Below are 23,074 nucleotides of genomic sequence, written 5' to 3' on the forward strand. Positions count from 1 at the left end.
CCAAAGAGGAACATCCTTCTTCCTTTTAATCTCTTTGCTAATGACAATTCATTATTTTTCTTTGTTTGTTTATTCTGAAGAGGAATAAACCTCCCTTTCTTAGTCAACAGCCTGAACTATACTTTAGAAATCTTTCTTTTTTTTCCTTCTCTTTCCATACAATAATGCCTATTTCTATTTATTCGTCATCAAAGAAGTTGCTCTTCCAAATCTGTTTCCACTTTTCACATACCCACAAGTTATGCCCAAGAATAGTCACTAGTAAAATAGAGAGAAAAATCCATCATTTCTATTTGTTTTGATCCTTTCCTTTCAAACAGACTACGCTGCATCATGCTCATTTCAACATAGGAGCATAAAATGCTTTTTAAAATGGTGGATTTCATGGTGCACTGATGTGGTTTTCAACAGATTTTCCACTCTGTCATAGACTTACTTGTTTATTTGGTTCCCCAAACTGATATTTGCAAACTGAAGCTGAGTGAAGCGACACATCTCTTTAGTATTAAAAGTGAATGGAAGCTATCCCATTATATCCTTGTTTTATCCTTGCTTTCCAGCTCTTTCTCACAATTCCCAAAATTGAGAATATATTCTGGCTGGATATTCTTGGGGGAAGAATTGATTAATTACTAAGCACAAAGTAATAACAAATGAAAAAGTACACTAGCATTTCCCAACCTGTCAGAAGAAAATAATAATAGCCATAAACAATCTTATAATTGTCCATTTTGACATTTTTCTTGATAATTTGTCCAATATGAACTAAGTATGTGAGCCAAACAAAAACAAAAACAAATCAAAATGTTAACCTTTTTGAAGTCTGAAATGTTTTTCTGATATAATAATTCTAGAATCTTATACGCTGTATACATTGATCTATTAGGATCCAATCCTTTTAAAAATGACTACATTTGAGAAGGGAAATTAAGAATAATGTTGGAAATAAAACTATACAATAAACTGTAATCTTTTTGACTACTAAGATAAGTAACTGATTAATGTTTGGCTGGAAATTAATGAATGAGCTGACTAGAGTAAAATTTGTTGAAGTTGTTTTTAAAAGGAAGATATGTAAAATAAATAAATATATCATATCCATATTCATAATCACATGGATAAAATTAATCTTCCTCTAGCTGTAGCTTAATTGCCATTTAGACAAAATATCTCAAAACACTAATCCTATATAAATTCCCCTATCTGGAAGTAAATCCACTGAATTCAATTGAACTGATATGTCAATAGGCATGTGTATAGTTGATTCATAAACGGGGCTTTTATTCATTCAATGTATTATTTCTGACTCAGCTTTATTAAGATAATATTAGCTTCTACTCCAGTATAAATACAAGAAACAAGGTATTTTTTTTTTAAAAAAAAAGCTTTAGCTCTCTGTTCCAAAACCACTTTCTTTTCTGAAAATAGATTGGGTCCCAGAATAGGGACTGGTCATAAGTGATCTCATGTTAATTCATAACTTGTTCACTGCATTTTTGAACTAGTGCCATAACATCTGGCAAAATGTCTTTATTGTCAAACAATTGGGTGCATCTGGTATGACTGATACGATGATTCTCTCCATGTCATGTATCTCAATTGATCCCTCCATCAATCTTGGTTTGTATTATGAAATACTGAATTAGTTGAATCACATTAAAATAACTTCAACTTTATAAAGATTTATACAAACTCCAATTTCTGACAAAATAAAAATATATAAAGTATTTTTGAAGTATTTAGTAGAAGTGGCTTGGCCTGGCACTAACAGCTTCAAATGGCTTTTTCTCCAGATGCAAACCATATCCAAATTCACTAAGCTTTCAACAAGCGTCCATTTTCAGTCTTCCTCTTACAATATTTTATGAATAACCATCATGACATCATACTACAAGAACCTTCCAGAGGTGGTATTCAGCAGGTTCTGACCAGTTCTGGAGAAATTTTGAGTAATTTGGAGAACCGGTAAATATCACCTTTGACTGGAGATTTTGCAATATCCTTCCCCTGCCACACCCACCTAGCCATGCCCACAGAACCAGTAGCAAAAATATTTGAATTCCACCATTGCTGCCTACCTCCCTCTCCTTACATTTGTTTCTTGCCAATAAACTGAATTCAGGAAATAAACTGAATTCAGGAAAAGATTAAAACTTTTTTTTTTCTTGAACGCAAAGATAGTTTCATTAAATCTGGTCTGATCCCAATTTCTTTCAATCTTCCCATATATTTTTTGCCTTAAATAGAGTAAATATAAATGGGTAATTCCTTATTCATAATGTGAAATGATAGAAAAACATTTAGACTGGAAGACTGCACTTCTGAATAACCTTAGTTGAAAAATTTCATGGTAGGAAACAATTTTAATAGCAAGCATATAATGCATGTATAAGTAAATCTGAATAAGGATGTAAACCATATTCAGTATCCTGATTAAATCATGAATAATGATAAAGTACTACCAAGATACAATTGAATTTTGGCTTTCTGCCAGCTTTTAATAACTGTATTAGTACTCAGAAGATGTCTGTGTTGCTAAAACTTCCTGAAGTCAAAATGCCTTGATTTGGAACTAAGGCAATTATAATTGACATTAAAAAAATTCCTAATTACCAGCTTAGTATAAAAAATTTGTCCATCTTAAAAACATCAGCTGTATTGCAGGCATTATTTGGTTAGGAAATGTACTGAGGATACTACTATATGAACATATTATTGCCTAGATAATATAATACTAAATTACTTATCATCTATCCTTTTACTAAGCTTATGTTATTTTTAATCCCTTAGAGTCAAGCTGATAGGCTTCCATTAGGGATTAAATCCTAAAATCAAGCACCCGATACACAAGGCCCAACACCACAGGATCAGAATCAGCAGTATACTTTCACCTAGAAGAAGACACTCTTCTGTGGATCATAAAGTTCATGTTTTGGACAGGGAAGATAGATAGAGAGGAATTTATTTATCTTGAAGAGGAAAATCCTTAGATTGATGTTCCATCCTATAGGTGGAGCTCTTGTCTCACAATCAGGAGGTTGTGAATTTGATCCTAGGTAGAGGAAGAGTTTTCTCTCTCTGGGCACAATGAGATTATATCTGCTGAATATAACTCCGCATTGGTGACAGGAAGGGCATCTGGCCAGTAAATACTCAAATTCATTCAGTTGCTCAGATTCCACCCCGCAGGGGATTATGGGGGTCATTAAAATATTATAATGATGATGTTGATGAAGAAAGAGAAAAATCTTTCACTCAATAGAGGTGGAGGCCTCAGACACATCTTGAATCTCATTTTTTTAAAGGCTGCCCTTGCATTAATCCCCAGAAAGATCAAGACCATTTCAAAAGTCCACCAGGGAGGTTACACTTAATAACCCTAGCCTAACAAGTCTATATAGGTGAAAAAATTAAATTACCCTAGAGGACATATATGAGATCCCCTAAGTTGATTAGTCAAACTGAAGAAGCTATTTGGCTAAGCAGCAAAACATTTCAAACCCAAAAGAAAAGCAACTCTAGTTACCATGACTCAACATCCGGACCGACTTGAATTGTTCGTTAGAAGCAAATGATGAGTGCAGGTGATTTCCTGTGCTTCGAGACTTTTCTAGTGACCTGGAAGGCAGTGCTAGCACATAGCTGCCATCCTATGAAGTTCAGAGGCAGTCAGAGAATTGAATAAAATTGCTCCCGAGTTATTTTTTTCAGTTGGTTATCCTAAAATAAAGGTAGTCCTCGACTTACAACAGTTCATTTAGAGACCATTCAACTTTACAACAACACTGAAAAAAGTGACTTATGACCATTTTTTACACTCACAACCATTGTAGCATCCCCATGGTCAGGTGATCCTTATTCCTTACATCCTTATTCAGACACTTGGCAACTGACTCATATTTATGAGTTGCAGAGTCCTAGAGATGTGATCCAGAGATGGTATTCAGCAGGTTCTGACCAGTTCTGGAGAACCGGTAGTGGAAATTTTGAGTAGTTTGGAGAACTGGCAAATACCACCCCTGACTGGAGATTTCACAGTAAACTTCCCCTGCCATGCCCGTCAACCCACGCCCACAGAACCAGTAGTTAAAAAAATTTTTGAATCCCACCACTGATGTGATCACTGTTTGCCTCGTTCTGACAAGCAAAGTCAATGGGGAAGCTGGATTCACTTAACAATGGTGATATAGCTTTTTTTAAGAATAACTCATTTCCTTTTCAGTAGCAGTACCATGGATAATGTTCAGATGAGCTGTTGTGACATGTTGGTGAAATTGTTTGCACATAGAAAGTCTCCTGTTCATTTAGATACCAGTTGGACAAATTTAATGTGATAATGGAGTTACCACTGGTAATGTTAGCTGACCTTGATGAAGATTCCTAAAGGAAGTTCCATAAACTCAATCACTTATGGGCCCTGTTATTCCTTCAGGCAACTAGGAAGAGCATGAATGGATGGATCTGAGAGCTTTTTTGAGGGAGATTGAGGTCAACTCTTTTTTGAAAAAGACATCTCTCATTCCAGCCATCTTCTGCCCTATCTCTAATTGTCACTTTCTGGGAAAAGTTGTTCCCAGTGGAAAAGTGGTGAAGATGGCTTTGATCACAAAGATTACTAAAGGAAGTAAATTATCTGGATCCCTTCCCATCACCCAATCCATCCAGCCATTCTGTCATGTATCAATCATAAGCAATCAAAAATAAAACGACATTTAAAAAGAAAACAAAAAAGTAAAGAAACCCATATGTACATATCCTTCAGTAGAATTCAAGGTCATTTGTTTATGGGTAATGCCAGCTGCTATGCAAAATTTTATCAAATTATGTCTAATAAAACTTTTTTTGTTGATAAAAGAATATTACCATAAAATTCATCAGGATGAGCTAGGTCACATGATAATGAAATAAAGATGAAATTCTTCCTGTCATTATAAATCATGTGAAGTATCATATAAAGGATGGGCTCAACAGGATCAGAATCACAGGGACAAGCTTGTCAAATCATGAGCTTTACTAAATCCCCCACCCAAAACAAAATTATTGAGAATAAGATGTTAAACCTAGTTGTAAAGAGCAAAAGTCAGAATAGTAAAGCAAATGAAGTAAAAAATGCATAGGTAGCCAGTTGCTGTCTGGGTTGTTTTAGTTGTTCTTTGATGTGCTTGGAGTCCAGAGTAGTTTCATGTTTGTATCCAATGTCTAAAAACATTTCTCTGATATTTTCTTAATCCAGATACATTCTAAAACATGCATAAACTCCATAGATATATTTTATAATAGGCCATATTATGAGAGTTTACCAAAATTGCTTGAGACCATGATGACTGAAATTGGCTGATTAGAGCAAGAAGATTGAGTCCTATGGGGAAATAATGCATTTAAGCCAATAATTAAATATTAAAAGGCACACTTTTCCCTCAGTTTTTACTTGTCCAGTCCATGCTATATCTTTAAATGTGTGAAACTCTGCTTTTAGGAACTTGGTGTGCATTTCCTCAGCATTTACTTGTAATTAGGGTAAGGACCTATCTGTAAAGCCATAGAACAGCTAAGATATGGTAGCAAATTATTTCAGAGTTGTAGGAATGTGTTTTCTGTCTTTCCAACAGAATAATTTTACAACTATTGGAAAGTTTCTTTGAAGGCTAGAACCAGAAATTTAATGTGTGCTTTTGATGACAGTGAATCCTGATATATTATTTCATGGTATTTAAGATTCCTTATCTGTAGTCTCTTGCCCTTCTTTAATCCAGTTCAGCTTCTTTGGTTTATTGGCCAAAGCCATCATTCTGAGGATTGATTATCAGCTAGTTTCCCTGCATTATTGTACTAAGTTTCTGAGAGCTTGTTTAAGGTCAATCAGAGTCAACTAGATAATATCTGTATCATCTCTCTGCAACAAAGGGAGATATTCCTATCTGCTATTTTTGGAAAGTGGAGGTTTGAATGGAAAAACAGTTGCAAGTAGGTTCATATATTGTTTGAGTAGCGAAAGAACAAAATGCAACTCTAAGGCCATAATATACATTTGATGAGTTTTATATCGTTTTTTTCTCCTAGGAACAGATTTAAAATTAAGGCAAACCTTGATTTAAAAACAGAAAGCCACATACATAGACAATTTAAAATTTACCACTATACGGATAATGGGTGCAACATAAAAGCAACAGATTATTCTGGAAGAAGACCTATGTTGGGATTTCTGGTGTAGATGTACTTTTTTTTCTTTGTGGTGGAAACTCTTAGGTATCTCAGAAACTTTTGAGTTATTCAGCCATGGTATCTCACTGGATAATCTGCAGGATTTATGGTAGTTCCACCCCTATTTCCACCCCTACATTCTAAGTAGTTAGAAGGAGAGATGTAGTCAAGTCTGCAGGATTTAGCCTTTTCTCTCTGCTGTTTAACATTAACATAAGGTTGTTAGGAGAGTTTGTTTACTTGATTGATTGTTTGTTTGTTTACACAGCTATCCATCTCACATATGTGACTCTGCATGGCTCATGATAATTCTTTGGTTTTTGCACTAGATATCCCTAGGCCAAGCCAGAGATGCTCTGAAAATCCTAACCTTATATCTGAGGGTATGCGAGTCTGAATAGGTAGAAACAAACTCAAATATAATCATAGAAATGTGGAACTGCTATTTGTACAACCATCTATTGACTTAGACATGGTTCTATAATAAGGATAAGGACCTTTCTCTTGAAATAGCAAGTCCACAGCTGAAGTTCCTCCTGGATTAACCTGTATGCAGGAGACCTTTACCCTGTTGTCACTGCACCCATTGCAGCCCTAGCTGGAATACAAAGCCCAATATAACACTTACCTTCATCATTATACAATTAAATTATTCTAAAATATTCTACATGGAGTAGTGTGACCCAGAAACTTCATTTGGTACAAAATGCATTGACCTGGTTACTAGCAGGTACAAATCTATACCACAGTGGAATATATATTTCTCTGCTTCCTTCATTGATTCCAAGAATCATCTTGGAATAAGATTCCAAGTCCTGTTCAAAATGCCAGATTTCACTTACATTACCTGGCTCCAAGGTATTTCAGGTTACATCCCTCCAAGTACCCAGCCCACATGTGTATGTATAGAGAATACCAAAGAGTCTTTTCCCTGAATCAAATCATAGTGGCCTCCATTTTGTAGAACATCCTATTACTTGAGATTTACTGGTATTTCACATGGTAGTAAAGATCATTTTATTTAACCAGCCATTTGGCATGCTTTTTGTGTGTGTGTGATTTCTACTGATTTCTATATGGAATACCTTATTATTTATTTATGTTTATATTACTAAGTCTGGGGATAAGTGATTTCTGTATTTTTAATGTTATTACTGCAAACTATACCCAAAACTTGTATGAGATGGGAAATAGCAGGTATTGTAAAATAAGGAGATAAATAATATATAGCTTGATGAATAAGTCAATATATGTCTGGGTGCACATAAAATGCTAGATGGTAAACCAGTGTTTACAAACTAAAGGATATCCCCACCAGATCTTACTTGGGCAAAGTCATCCAACTGGCTTTCATCCTAAGAAAGAACTAGAAGTCATGTTGTCCCAGTTTCTATGTCTTCAAATATTTGAATGAAACAAATTATGTTTTATTAAATAATTAAAATATAAATATGTTTTCACTATATCCTATTTTGTTTGAAGATTGCAAACATACACTCTTCTATCTAGATGTAATTTTCCTGAAGTAAGCTTTTAATATGTTCAAGTGTTATTTGTGTACAAGTGCAATTATTTATAAATTAGTGTAGAGCACGGGTGTCAAACTCAAGGCCTGGGGTCAGATCTGGCCCATGGAGTGCTTAGATCTGGCCCACAGGGCTGTCCTGGAAACAGTGAATGATCGTCCCACTGTTTCCAGGGCGTTTCCAATAGGGAACTCCATTTTTGCTGGCAGAAGGCTGCAGGAGGCGATTGCGGCTGAAAACAAGGCCTGGAGGCGCACAAACACAGCCCACCAAGCTCTGTTTTTGCTGGCAGAGCACTTGGGCCACCACAGGCACCCCAGTCACCAGTAACATCAAGCTGGCCATGATCCTGGCCACACCTACCTCAGCCCCCAAAGTCAAACACAATCATGATGCAGCCCTCAATGAAATTGATTTTGATATTCCTGGTGTAGAGAAATAAACACTCCCCAATCCGAAACATAACCAAACATGTTAAGGTCCCTTTTCTGAGATTGGAATCTTTGCGGCTCTGATTATTTTTCCAGACATATGATCTATAAACAAAATACCCCCTTTTTCACTCTACTTTATTGAGGAATATGGATCATGGCAATGAGTTCACCAGCAAATACCTATAAGAATTTCAAGCCTTTAAAGCTGTCATTGAATGATAAATCAAATTATTTTACTGAGGAATTCCTGTTAGCAACAATTGGTTTGTGTGTCTGTGTAAAGATGTAGAGATTTTTTTGAATGAGAAATTTTATATTTAGGATGCCATGAGAACAATTAGCCAGTGAAACAGCTTGTCATCAGAATTTCTAAATGCTTCATCACTGGACATTTTTAAGAAGAGACTGGACAGCCACTTGTTTGAAATGGCATAGAGTCTCCTGCTTGAGCAGGGGGTTGGACTAGATGACCTCCAAGGTCCCTTCCAGCTCTATTCTAATTGATTGAGCTAATTTCAAATCTCACAGGTATTTAGAGAATTAACTATTGTGAATTTTTCAAATGATCTGAGTTATTTAATGTACAATAAGCTTTTTGTTTACTATATGGCATCCAGCACATCACACTTTAAGAGTTTTTGGCAGGATTTTTATTTTAATTACCTTGAAAAGGTAATATTTATAATAGGCTAAACTGAGTTTTAGAAGATATTATTTTTGGAAATGTTAGACAAATATTTATCCATCAATTATTCAGCTGATATTTGCATTTAAAAATGGTACATAAGATAGTTAACAATGCAGATAAAATAAAATTAAGAGAGGAACTCATCAGTTAAAAAATGTACTTTGTCTAACAGACAAATTACTTTAAAATTCAATATCTCATGGAGCAAGACAAATGAGACTTGGCCAGCTGCTGTGATGGAGCAGGAATGCAGTTGGATTTGTTTCCTGTATTTGCTTTAGAATTGTCCTTCTGATAGTGATGGAATATTTAAAAATGGCTTTTCCCAGGCATCCCCAGACAGCTGCATTTGGGAGAAAATGCTATTCTATCAGTGTAATCCAACAGTCTGATTTGTTTTTTCAGGTCATAACCAAAGGTTTAATTATGCTCAAAGATGGGATGAAAGCCAATGAAGCTATTGTCACAGTTAAACATCTCTATAAGATGATCAAACAACTGTTCTGTGAATATTCAGCATGCATTTATTCATTTGTTTATTTATTTGCCTCAATCATCAGATTCACTCTAGGCAGCTTACATAGTAGAGTTAAAATATCAGCATAAAGACAATAAAAGAAAAAACATTAACCAAATAGAAAAAAAATAAGTAGAGAGCATCACAAGGATGAAACTCACTTAACTGTAATAAAAAATATAGCTCTTTTATGTGTGAAAAATATCCTTTAATAATTACTGATTAGCATGAAGCATGCTCGGCGTGTATGTTGGTGACAGGTTGAAATATGTTTGCTTAGTTCTCCAATTCCTCAGTGTGCAATGAAAGAATCTGTTTGAATTCTTAACATGAAGTAGGCTATGCATATTCATATTCAGCAACAAATAAAATTCATGGAAATCTGTCAGAAAAGCAAATATAGGTAACTGAATTTCTGAAGATACTTTTTTGAGGGGTAAACAAAATAATTTTCATATGTCACAACCTGGAATCTTATAGTGGGTGATTTAATTTCCACGTTTAATTTGCACAGTACATGTTCCTAGTCAGTTTTAAGTCAAAACAAGCAAACCTATCACTCACTTCGTCTAGCAAGAAGTATAACTGTATGTTTATTTGTTTATAGCTCTATGTGTATGTTTAGGTGGCAAAATATAGGCAAAGGCAGGGAGAACAGTGAAGAACAGGCAACAAATTATATTATCTCTATATAAAGGAACACAGAACTTTCCAGAAGCATTGAAATTAATACTATGGATAATTAGCAGGGACAATTACTTTAGTTGTTCCAGCTTTAATAATTTTTTTGTATGTAATGGTGGCAGAACATATGTAGAAAGTAGAACACAGATAATCTTCCATCATCAATCCTACAACATTAAAGTAGCAACATATCTCCCTTGGTAGGAAAGAAGATATATCAGAAAAAAATGGGATTTATTTTCTTTAGGCTAGTTCCTAAATTTGCCTGAATTAATTTCATTAATTAATTTCATTAATTTCAGGTCATGGGCTGCATGCATTTGTATCTGATAATTATTGAAATTCATGAAAAAATCTGTTGGATACAGCAACCTAACTTTTTGAAATACACTTTCACAAACCAAACCCACTTCCATGTCTAACAGCAAGAGTTTAATCTGTATTGGGTTCCATTAAAAAATATGCAGAGGGAAGAGTTTTATGTCACATTACTTTGTAAAACCAATGCAAAGCAAAAAGAAACTTATCAAGATATACAAATCAACTGATTTCTAATAAGTATTTATGCCAGCTAATGGTATATATTATTCTTAATTAATCAACATAGAATAGAATAGAATAGAATAGAATAGAATAGAATAGAATAGAATAGAATAGAATAGAATAGAATACTTTTATTGGCCAAGTGTGATTGGACACACAAGGAATTTGTCTTGGTGTAAATGCTCTCCGTATACATAAAGAAAAGATACATTCATCAAGAATCATAATGTACAACACTTAATGATAATCATAGGGTACAATCAACAATCAAATCATACTAGGAAACAGTCAATATAAATCGTAACATGGAGAAGCAGGTGTGTCATCTTGTCCTCCTTTGTGCTGACCACAAAAGTTAAACAATACTTTTGAAAAGCAATGAAAAGGCTAATTAATTAGCGCTATTGATACAGTAATTATAGGAATAAACTTTATTATTATAATCTGTTCACAACAATATGAAATCAAGGCTGCCAGTTCTTTAGCTGGTGTTGGCCTTCATGTGCATCAAGTTTTTCCCAAGAACTCAGGATATTGTCATGTATTGGCATAGTATATGTGCAGATCCAAAAAACGCAGCCTTTCATAACTAACAGAAGGAAATTTTGTTTAAGTACCATGGTGGCACAGTAGATAAAATGAAGTATTGCAGGCTAGTTCTGCCAGCTGCTAATAGTTCGATTCTCCCCAGCTCCAGGTTGACACAGCCTTCTATCTTTCCAAGGTTAGTAAAATGTTGACTCAGATTGTTGGCAATATGTTGAGTCCAGAGGTGGGATTTAAATTTTTAACAACCAGTTATGTGGGCATGGCTTAATTGGTGGGTGTAGCTTGGTGGTCATGTGACTGGGTGGGCATGGCCAACTTGACATCACTCAGATCAAGGGGCACTTCTCCTCGCCTGGCCTCTCATGACAGTGGGGATGCTGCAACGGTCGTAAGAGTGAAAAATGGTCATAAGATACTTTTTTCAGTGTCATTGTAACTTTGAATGGTCACTATATGAACTATTGTAAGTCAAGGATTACCTGTACAAGAATACAAAAAGCTTCTTTGTTTGCAAAAAGCTGCCCTAAATACCAATCATTAGATTAAAAATACCTGCAGCCTGGAGTTACAAATCAGGCAGGGTGCCAGAGCACCTTGAGGAATTAAAATAGTTAAAATACAATGATAACTATCAGCAGCCAACTCTTGCTCATAAAGTGAAACCCTTTAGCAGAGAGGTCATTTAAGCTCTCCAGAAAGAGCACACCCAGGAAAAGCAATCCTTAGATCCATTTGCACCACTTAAAGATACCAGCTGGTCTCACTCATATCACAAGATATCCTAAGGAAATAATCCAGATTTAAGGAAAGGTCACGTGCCTCCCAGAAAGGCAGTAAAAAAAAGCACTGCCAAACTTACATCCTGCTTCTTGGAAGTACACCCCAAAAGGACAGTGTCATATACCACTAAAGCAGTGAAGGAAGACTCCCCTCCCCAGATAGAAAATGTAACCATAAGGCAGGAAAAAATTCAAACACAATACAAATAATTAAATCACAACAGTAGCAGTTGCCTGTTAAACCAGAACAAATAGACACAGGAACTAGCCAGATTTGTCAAACCAGTTTCTTTTAAGGAACAGAGATTAATCTTTTTCCTCCCAAAAAAAGCTGAATAGGGAACATTATCCCATCATGTAAGTACCCGCGAAAACAAATATGTATGTATGTATGTATGTATGTATGTATGTGTGTGTGTCTGTGTATCTGTGTGTATGTGTATGTATATGTGTGTATGTATGTATGTATGTGTATATATATATATATATATATATATATATATATATATATATATATATATGTGGATCTTTGGTTGTTCGGGTTTTCCCGCGTAAGATTCGAAGTATCTAGGCAACGTTTCGATGAAGTCTCATTCATCATCTTCAGGCTTCTGTCTTCAGCTCTGTGCTTCTCTGAGTGCTGTGAGATTGCAGCTGCTTCTTCCTTTTAACTGCTAGTGGGGGTGTGACTTGATTGGGTGGGGGCTTGGCTGTGTTCTGATTGGGTGGGGGGTTGGTCGTGTTCTGATTGGCTGGAGGCGTGTTCTGTTCAGGTGGGGGCTTGGTTGTGCTCAGGTTAGTCTTAGTTGCTGGGGGATTTGAGTTGGTGAGCTGTGATCTTGCTGTTGAGTTGCTCAACCCGAACAACCAAAGATCCACATACAAATACCCGCGAGAACCTCAGAAAACAAATATTGCACCTCTACGGGGAGGAAACCCACCATCTGACCAGGACTTATGAAAAACTTGAAGTCCAAAGAGCTTCCATTTTATGTGACCTTGCATTCCTATGCAACTGCCGAGATCAAAATTTAATTCCCACAAGCTTCCAATTGAAATTCCACACCAACACAGCAGCCACCAAATGCATCCTAAAAAGAACAGAATTGGCCCTAATTAGAAATGAACTTCACACAAAAAGGTTTCTCCTAGACCAAATCAACAAAGATCTCCTCACACTCCACCTCAGACTCAGCAACAAGATTCATCCCCTACTTTGGGACAAATCCAAACAACTCGCTGTCTGGAGAGCTGAAACACAGACCACCCTCAAGACAGACACACACACCAACAAACTCAGAAAACTACAACAACGCCAGAAACCAACTCCTCCCCTCCTCCCCCCACAGCCACACATGAAACAAACAGTGCACAACATCTCAGACAAGATCCTCACTGAAGCTGAAACCAAGGTCCTTTCAAAAGGATTCAACTTTGCTGTCGCCCCCAAACACATCCCCACAGAAACCATCATATGCGGAGTTGAAACCAGCTTGACCAAAACCAACCCTGATGATGCTAACAAAATCAGACTCGAAATCACCAACATCCTCTGCACTAGCAAACCACCCAAAAGCAACTTATCCAAAGAAGAACAAACTGCACTACTTAACCTGAAAGAAGACACCAGCATAATAATCCTACCAGCAGACAAGGGCAACGTGACAGTGGTAATGAACACATCTGACTACCAAACCAAGTTAACCAACCTACTCCAAGACCCCACATACAAACCCCTAAAGACAGACCCCACCACCTACCTAGAAAAAACTACCAAATCCAAAATAAAAGCCTCCCCCATCAGTGAAGAAATCCAGCAAAGAATCATACCCAGAGAGAAATCATCCAGATGCCCTAAGTTTTATGGTCTCCCCAAGATACACAAAGAAGGAACCCCACTCAGACCAATAGTCAGCTCCATAGGCTCACCTCTACAAAACCTGGCCAAATTTCTCACCAAACAACTACAACCCTATGCAGAATCCATCAACTCACACGTAAGAAACTCATTCCAGTTCATCGAGATCATAAAGAAACAAAACTTACAACCCAGCGACCTACTAGTAAGCTTCGATGTCATATCCCTCTTCACCCAAGTGCCAATAAAAGAAGCCTTGACAGCCATACAAAACAAATACAACCCCCCCAAGCACATCCTAGATCTGACCAACCACTGCCTATCCAATACATACTTCACCTACAATGGACAAAAATACAAACAAATAGAAGGAGCACCCATGGGATCACCCCTCTCACCTGTCATCGCAAACCTCTACATGGAACACTTTGAAACACAAGCTCTAGAAAAATACGACCACAAACCCAAACTCTGGCTCAGATACATAGATGATACCTTCATAATCTGGCCACACGGGAAAGAAAAACTGAACAACTTCCTCACACACCTCAACAGCCTACACCCCAAAATACAATTCACCATGGAAACAGAAGCCAACAATCAACTTCCCTTCCTAGATGTCTTGGTATACAAAAGATCCAATGGCTCCCTAGGACACACCATCTACCGGAAGAAAACACATACAAACCGCTATCTACATGCACTCTCACACCACCACCCAGCACAGATCAATTCCGTAGCTGAGACACTCATCTCCAGAACAAAATGCTTAGCCGATGAACAACACCAAAAAACTGAACTATACACTCTCACTAACGTACTAACAGCCAATGGATTCCAAAGAAAGAAGATTACCCACCTAATCCAAAAAGAAACCCCAACCAAAATCCAAGACAGAGAACAAGAAAACGGCAAAGCCCTCCTCCCATATATAAAAGGCACTACAGACAAAATCAGCAAGATCCTCCAAAAACACAACATTAAAACAGCATTCTGCACAAACAGAAAAATATCCACCATCCTAAGAAACCCCAAAGACAAAATTGAATTAGAAAACCAAGGAGTATACGAAATCCCCTGCACTGCCTGCCCCACCACATACATTGGACAAACTAACAGAAGAATAAATGCACGCATTGAAGAACATAAGAACTCAATCAAAAAAGAAGAAACGACCTCTTCCCTGGTCCAACACCTCAAAACCACAGGACATGAGATTGTCTTTAAAAATACCAGAACCATCGCCAAAACCGAACACTTCAACAGCAGAATAATCAGAGAAGCCATAGAGATAGAAAAACGCCCACACAGCATGAACAAACGAGATGACACCTCCCGCCTTCCAGCCATTTGGAAACCCGCCCTCATGAACAGACGAGTACCTAACATGAAGAAGGACACCAGACCCACACCCATGAGAGCCACACAAGATGCCACCACCACACTTCCATATAGAAAACAGACTCCCACCCATTCAGAAAATGAGACACGACCATGGACCAGAAGCTGCACTGCAGCTGCATCACTACCCACTTCAAACCCCTCTGAGCCATACATGAAGCAAACCGACACCCACTATGAAGATGCAGCAGGACCACGTACTAGAAGCCAAACAGCAAGATCACAACTCACCAGCTCAAATCCCCCAGCAACTAAGACTAACCTGAGCACAACCAAGCCCCCACCTGAACAGAACACGCCTCCAACCAATCAGAACACGGCTAACCCCCAACCAATCAGAACACAGCCAAACCCCTACCAATGAGAACACACCCCACCCAATCAGAACACAGCCAAGCCTCCACCCAATCAAGTCCCACCCCCACTGGCAGTTAAAAGGAGGAAGCAGCTGCAATCTCACATTACTCTGAGAATCACAGAGCCAGAGACAGAAGCCTGAAGATGATGAATGAGACTTCATCGAAACGTTGCCTAGATACTTCGAATCTTACGCGGGAGAAAACCCGATATATATATATATATATATATATATATATATATATATATATATATATATATATTTTCTTAAGTTTTCACGGGTACTTACATGTATGGCATTCAGCTTTGTTCGGGTATTTTCCCACGTCATTGTAGTTGTGCTTTTAAAGTTGTAGTTATATATATATATAAAACCTGGACTGATTTTTTTAAAGCACGACACCTATCTAACTTGCTGGAGTGGGGGAGGAATGACATTATTTCATTCGTGCAGTAGGTGAAAATGATGATATATTGAGTGGTGCTTGTTAGTCAGGTCTGATAATGTTTCTTTTATTACTGAATTCTGTGAAAGTTGAACTATATGGCATTTGAAAGGTGATGTATAAAACTTGGGGAGGGAGTTTACAATTCTAACCATTCTAAAATCTCAACTAAAAAAGTGTCCTGGCTATTTTTCTGATAAATAATATGCATGTTAATAGACACTCCAATGGAAAATTCTATTATCATACAGTATGTGTTCTGAAACTGGTTTCTATTGAAACTCTTGGTGTTTTAGTTGCAGAGTTTAGAGGCTGGGATACTTTTTAAAGGGACTCGGCCTCTATGTATCTCTTGATAGACAGTCCTTTATTTCAGAAAACTGCCCTTTAGATGTTTCTATTTTTCAAAAACTCACTTTTGTAGTTTATTTTGGTCATTTAACTTTTATTGTGTAAATGGTACTACTTAATGCATAGTCTTTCACATTGGTGAAGAAATATTACTATAGAACGGTCTTTTAAAAATAAAATGTTATTTTACAAAAAATAAATGTAAATACTTTTAAGAGAACCCATTTTTGTAAAAAAATTCTTGGTTTTAGTTTAGGCCCAGGATCCAAGCAGAAGGATACATGGAAAAAGTTCCTTTTTATTATGGTTTAAGCATTTAGAAGTCTTTGCCCAAACTATAGTAAAATTATATTGCTACAAGAGAAAATTCTAAAGTAAATGTTTTAGCTAATCTAGAACTTGGTTTTAATAAAGTGAATGTGACAGTTTTGTATGCAGTCAAACATTAAAGCTTAACCCTAACCCTTTACTGAAAAGTGTATATAAAAATGAAAGAAGAAATGCAAAATAAAGTATAGGATTTTCTTACTAAAAAAAAACAAGAGAAAAAACTAGTATTGGCCTACCTGTTGCAACACAAAAGATTAGAGTGACATTTCTGTGGGAGTACTTTATAATTTGCCAGGCTGCCCTTTGGCATAGCATAGAATATCTAGGAAATATGTGAAATATTAAGTGTTTCATATTTTATGAGCCATTTTTGGCATTGTGTAGATTTCCTAGGCATTTTATAAAATGCCTAATTTGATACATTAATGATAACATTCATGTGTGTTTAGGTATGTTTTGAATAAGCCAATAATCTTTCTTTTTGCTTTTAAAAGTCTTGATGGTTATTCATTTTAATTAATATTCCAAAAGCTGGTTTGTTTGTTTTTTTCTTTATTTTTTTCTGGAATTCTTTTACAATTGTAACATATATCTTCTGTAAGTCGAAGGTTAAAAAGTATTGTCCAAGTCACTCTTCTGAGTTGAAATCCAGGTATCCAAGTCATTCCTCTACTTTAATACCTTTGTGTCCCTTGTAGCTATTAAAATATCAGCTGGTTTCATTTGTCAGTCCCAGGTCATATCTTTATCCATATCATTCCTATAGTCTTACATTTTAAAATCCTTATCCAAAACAGCCTGATTCTCAGATATATTCTCATCCACCTTTTCTTCTAAAGAAATGTTTATAGTAGCAGACAGTCTTTAAAGAATGTTCTGAGTACATTGTTGCCAAATAGTCTTGAATTATGTCAGAGTTAAAATATTTCTATAGTCTGTATCAATATATTTCTTCTCCTTTAAATGTAATTTTTAATTCTTTCTGGTTACCTTTGATGATCAACTTTCAGGTCTCCTCTTATCATTTTTTCCCCTAATCCATAACATTTTCCCATGGAAAGATTTCTTGTAATTAAATTCAAAATCTTCATATATTTTAATGAGATTTTAAATAACGCACAGGAAGGAGAGTCATAATTAGTTTCAAAGTCTTATTTCTATTTGCAATTTTCCAAAACCAACTTTTTAGTTCTCCTTTTGTTCTTTAAGTTCTTAAATTTACATGAAACTTCCTTCACTGAGGATTGAAGGAGAATAACTTAGTGTAATGAAATTTCTCCTTCTGAAGATTCTTAATATCTAAAAAGTGGTTAACAAGCCATTTCCAAAAATGATTAAGCAAGCAAGTGGGCAAACCCAGTGTCCATTTGATGGAGCCAAACTGCAGCTTAGGGAAGATGATTTTCTCATAGATCCCAGAACTCTGAAATTCACTGGAAGCTACTGTTGGAAGAAACATCCTTCTAGGTTCAGTTCCAAGTGGGGAAAAAGACACTGGATTCATGGAAGTTGCTTGGAAAGAAGGCTTATTGATGAACAGGATCACATGCCTTGGAGATCCTGTGAACAGGGAAGAGATGGTGAGAGTCTTTGGGTTTTATGCCCTCTCTAGGCTTTGAACTTCCTGGGGCACAGAAAGAGTATCCTGATTGGTTGCTGTCAGGGGTCATACTAGCTTTGTAGGTTGTCTGTGTGCTAAGTTTGGTCGAATCCTGCTGGATGATGCAATCTTCCCAGGTGCCATGTGGTGAGATAGGTAATCCTTTCATGTCCTGAGGGCCATGTCTTTAATCCCATCAGCCAGGAGCTGAAGTGGGGGACAGGAAGCTGCTTTGCCTTTAAAAACATGTTTCTCCTTTTCTCATCCAGGGAAATATAATATTCTGCCTTTTAACATTTATTTATTTATTTTATTTGTCAATTGCTTATAAGATAATAGGCATAAGAATAAACATGAGTATGAATACAGGAAATAGGTGTGAATAAATTGGGGACAATAGGACAAGGACAGTAGGCACGATTGTGCGCTTATGCACACCCCTTAATATTTCCTAGAATATGTCATTCTTCTAGGAGTGGGGTGGTATTAACTTTTTACACTACTGTTTTTATATTTTTGTGGGGATTTTTATAAGGAGCACCTGTGAGCAATCTGATTCATTTCTTGATGCAGAGAATTCAGGGAGCCAAGCCATTTACCGACTTCTCTCTACACTGAAGCTGTCAGCTCCATTCACAACAGAGCTATCTTCAGTCTGCCATTGTTTCTCTGGAAGTCTTGCTAGGATAGTATTTCTCAGACTTTGCAATTTTAAGAAGTATAGATTTCAAGTTTGAGAATTACCCATGTTTGACATGTTTGGAATTGGAATCTATGCATCTTAAAGTTACCGAGGCTGGAAAACTTTTCACTAAGAGAAAAAAAAAATACAGAGCTACAAGTTCATATATTCCATTGCAGGACTGATTAAAATTGACAAAAAAGAAAAGAAGGGGAGGGAAAGACTTGTTGTTTTCTCCTTTAAGTGCTTATACTGTGTGGCTAAATATTTTTTTTTTTTAGAATTGTTGTTAGGTTCCATAACAATAATGTTAGAGCTTAATTATTGGTCAGCTATAATAAAGATGGTCTTCCTATCTCTATTTTATCTGTGGGTTTACATGATTCTGAAAAACCAACGTGGAATCAAGATACTTTTTAAAAGGTGGTTTTCATCAATTTGACAGAAACAATGTTACTTTTTTTTTCTTCCTGCAGATGCGTATTGATTGAAAAGGAATGATCAGCATGTATTGTAAGAAATGGATTTCCTTTGCTTTGACCCTCCTTCATGTGGGGCCGTGTCTTCCCTGCGTGCACAACTGTAATACTAAGGACATGGAACAAGGTTTGATGAGATCTCAGAATGTGAAACATAGGCATGTTCGGAGCTTGCTGGTTGCCCAGGAAGAAATGATGTCAACACTTCCTTTGAAATCAGGCCAGGTATGGTAGCTCTTCTGAAAGAAGATTAGCAATAGTCTGGGGGTGTTGATTGGTATCTAGCTGCTTGACTAAGCTTTCCTTTAATCCGGTCTGGTGAGAAAGATTTTTTTTTAAAATTGTTTTGTGTTATACTGCATATGTAGCAATATACAATGATCTATGAAAGACAGAAGCACAGAAGCATTCATTACTATTTCCCTAAAGGTTCTCATTTAAATGAATCAGGAGCAGTTCTGTATCTGCTTTTATTTAAGCATAGAGCTTCTCTGTATAGAACCTAGATTTGGCCGGGAATCTGGTGGAGTGGCACATTAGGTAGCAAAATCAATTAGATACCACATTGAGTGATACTGTCAGTGATAATCAACCTGGCTACAAGAGAACAACTCTGGCATGACTGAATATCCATCTGGCAGTAATAGTTTTACTATTTATATTTTGATTTTTTTAAAAAAAATAATAATAAAAGGTGCTATTCTATAGAGATTCACCAACTGGTTACTGGTATTTTCTCATTGCTGCCAGTCCCTTGTGGTTATTTGGGCTTCTCTTGAGTTATAGAACATCAGCAAATTTTGGAATGTGAGCTCCATTACCACTAGTAAGGTGTCTTGGAAAATCTACCCCAAGTGTTGGTATTCCTGGTTGGTAAGACAAATTTGTGGAACTGACCAACCCTTTATGTCTTCTAAAAATAAAAATAGTTAATTTATTAACAACATCTGGCCATATCAACCCTTTTTACCATTGTTGTTCAGTTTTGGTTCTTCATCAGAGTAGACACATAGCACAAGGAATGAGTTACCAGTATTTTAGCTGGATATTTTATTATATTAAGTAGTGGATAATTTACTCATCATTAATTTTAATGAAGCAGATTAATACTAAATCCTTTTACCAGTAAGGCAGCTCCAGGGCCCTGCATGGTTCATTAGTTTAATGTGGCTTTGCCACAAGGAGCAATTATTTTATCCTTCTTAAAATATAGACACTGGTTGCACATTTGCTAATTTTTACTCCAAATTCTTCCTCCTTTCCCCCTCTTTTGTTCCTCCTCTCTTCTTTTGTGTCCTTCTCTACTGCTGGAAAAAGCAAGACCAAACATGTAAACAAAAACAAACCTAATTCTACTTTTTGATCTTTAGATCTTGCAACCTTTTCTGTAAGGCAACTTTCAAGTTGAATGAATGGCAAAAAGTTTAACCACTAATTAACTGGCGCTAAAATTTAATTGGGCCCAAAGGGTGAAGTACTCAAAATCCATTAATTACTTTTCACAGCTTTTCAAAGCAACCATGGTGGAAGAATGATGACTTATTTCAGAAAGGGCAAAGAGAAACATACATTAAAATGCGTCTATCCATAAACGTGGCAGCCCTTTAGAATGTACTCATACTATCCAATGGTTTGCCTTTTAAAAAAATCAACAAAAGAATATGGGAATTCAAATATGGATTTTTAATCTGAATGCCAAAAAAAGTGATTGCAGAACATTTTGACCCACATAAAGGATAGTGTACATAGAAAATGAAGAGTGGCTTTTTCAGTGAATTTCTACAATGCATTTATAACAATTCTTGATGGTTTCCTTTGAATATGAATAATAGACTAATCCTAACATATCAGACCAATGTTCTATTTATTCTGACAACCTGGTTGGGTGGGGAGGGGAGACTTAGCTCAGTATGCCATTTGATTATTATTCACTATGGCACTTGTATGCCTACTAAGAAAAGACAAGTTTCTCACTTGGCATTATTAGAAATGAACTCAAAAATAAAAGTATCCTAAATATACATCTCTAATAAGACTGCATTTCAAATGCTGCATACAATTGTGATCATATATTCAGAAAGCATATGATAGAACTGGAAAAGGGTTGCTGTTTTTTAAAGCAACAAAATTATTACAACTCCTATATACAAATGGATTACAACTTTGGATGTTTCTTAACTAGAACAAGCAAAATAATGGAGAGAAGGTGAAGATAAATAAAATCAAGCATTATACAGAACATGCAAACCCACAGTTACAACTTTCACCTGATGAAACAAAGTGTAAGAAAATACGATATGACACAAAACAAGGTTAAACTGCAGGGTATGTTGCCATCAAATGTGGTATTAGCAATAGATTGGAATGTTTAAAAGGGAGCTAAATAATTTCATAGATGGTAACTCCAGGTGTGGTATACAGGTGAAACTCGAAAAATTAGAATATCATGCAAAAGTTCATTTATTTCCGTAATGCAACTTAAAAGGTGAACCTAATATATGAGATAGACTCATTACATGTAAAGCAACATAGTTCAAGCTGTGATGTGTCATAATTGAGATGATTATGGCTTACAGCTCATGAAAACCCCAAATCCACATTCTCAGAAAATTAGAATATTGTGAAAAGGTTCAATATTCTAGGCTCAAAGTGTCCCACTTTAATCAGCTAATGAAGCCATAACACCTGCAAAGGGTTCCTGAGCCTTTAAATGGTCTCTCAGTCTGGTTCAGTAGGAATCACAATCATGGGAAAGACTGCTGACCTGACAATTCTGCAGAAAACCATCATTGACACCCTCCATAAGGAGGGAAAGCCTCAAAAGGTAATTGCAAAAGAAGTTGGATCTTCCCAAAGTGCTATATCAAAGCACATTAATAGAAAGTTATGTGGAAGGAAAAGTGTGGGAGAAAAAGGTGTACCAGCAGCAGGGATGACTGCAGCCTGGAGAGGATTGTCAGGAAAAGGCCATTCAAAAGTGTTGGGGACTTTCACAAGGAATGGACTGAGGCTGGAGTCAGTGCATCAAGAGCCACCACACAGAGAGAGATCCTGGACATGGGCTTCAAATGTCCTATTCCTTTTGTCAAGCTGCTTCTGAACAACAAATAACATCAGAAGCGTCTTACCTGGGCTAAAGAAAAACAGACCTGGTCTGTTGCTCAGTAGTCCAAAGTCCTCTTTTCTGATGAGAGCAACATTTGGATCTCATTTGGAAACCAAGGACCCAGAGTCTGGAGGAAGAATGGAGAGGCATACACTGCAAGATGCTTGAAGTCCAGTGTGAAGTTTCCACAGTCTGTGTTGATTTGGGGAGCCATGTCATCTGCTGGTGTTGGTCCACTGTGCTTCATTAAGTCCAGGGTCAATGCAACCGTCTACCAGGAGATTTTGGAGCACTTCATGCTTCCTTCCACAGACGAGCTTTATGGGGATGCTGACTTCATTTTCCAGCAGGACTTGGCACCTGCCCACACTGCCAAAAGCACCAAAACCTGGTTCAATGACTGCAGGATTACTGTACTTGATTGGCCAGCAAACTCGACTGATCTGAACCCCATAGAGAATCTAGGGGGCATTGCCAAGAGAAAGATGAGAAACATGAGACCGAACAATGCAGTAGAGCTGAAGGCCACCACTGAAGCATCCT

General features: G+C 36.7%; 1 protein-coding gene across 1 annotated transcript in view; it reads left to right on the forward strand.

Annotated features, from left to right (window-relative positions):
* LOC113435640 (cadherin-19-like) overlaps positions 1 to 23,074 on the forward strand; it is a 71,855-nt gene that overhangs the window by 4,547 nt on the left and 44,234 nt on the right. The window contains exon 2 of the mRNA XM_087931025.1: positions 19,423 to 19,650. Within this exon, the coding sequence (XP_087787151.1) occupies positions 19,444 to 19,650 (207 nt within the window). The 5' untranslated portion in view covers positions 19,423 to 19,443. The remainder of the gene's footprint in view (positions 1 to 19,422; positions 19,651 to 23,074) is intronic.

This window comes from Pseudonaja textilis, chromosome 3, assembly GCF_049901715.1.
Source record: "Pseudonaja textilis isolate UNSWEBS1 chromosome 3, rPseTex1.2, whole genome shotgun sequence".
Taxonomy (NCBI): domain Eukaryota; kingdom Metazoa; phylum Chordata; class Lepidosauria; order Squamata; family Elapidae; genus Pseudonaja; species Pseudonaja textilis.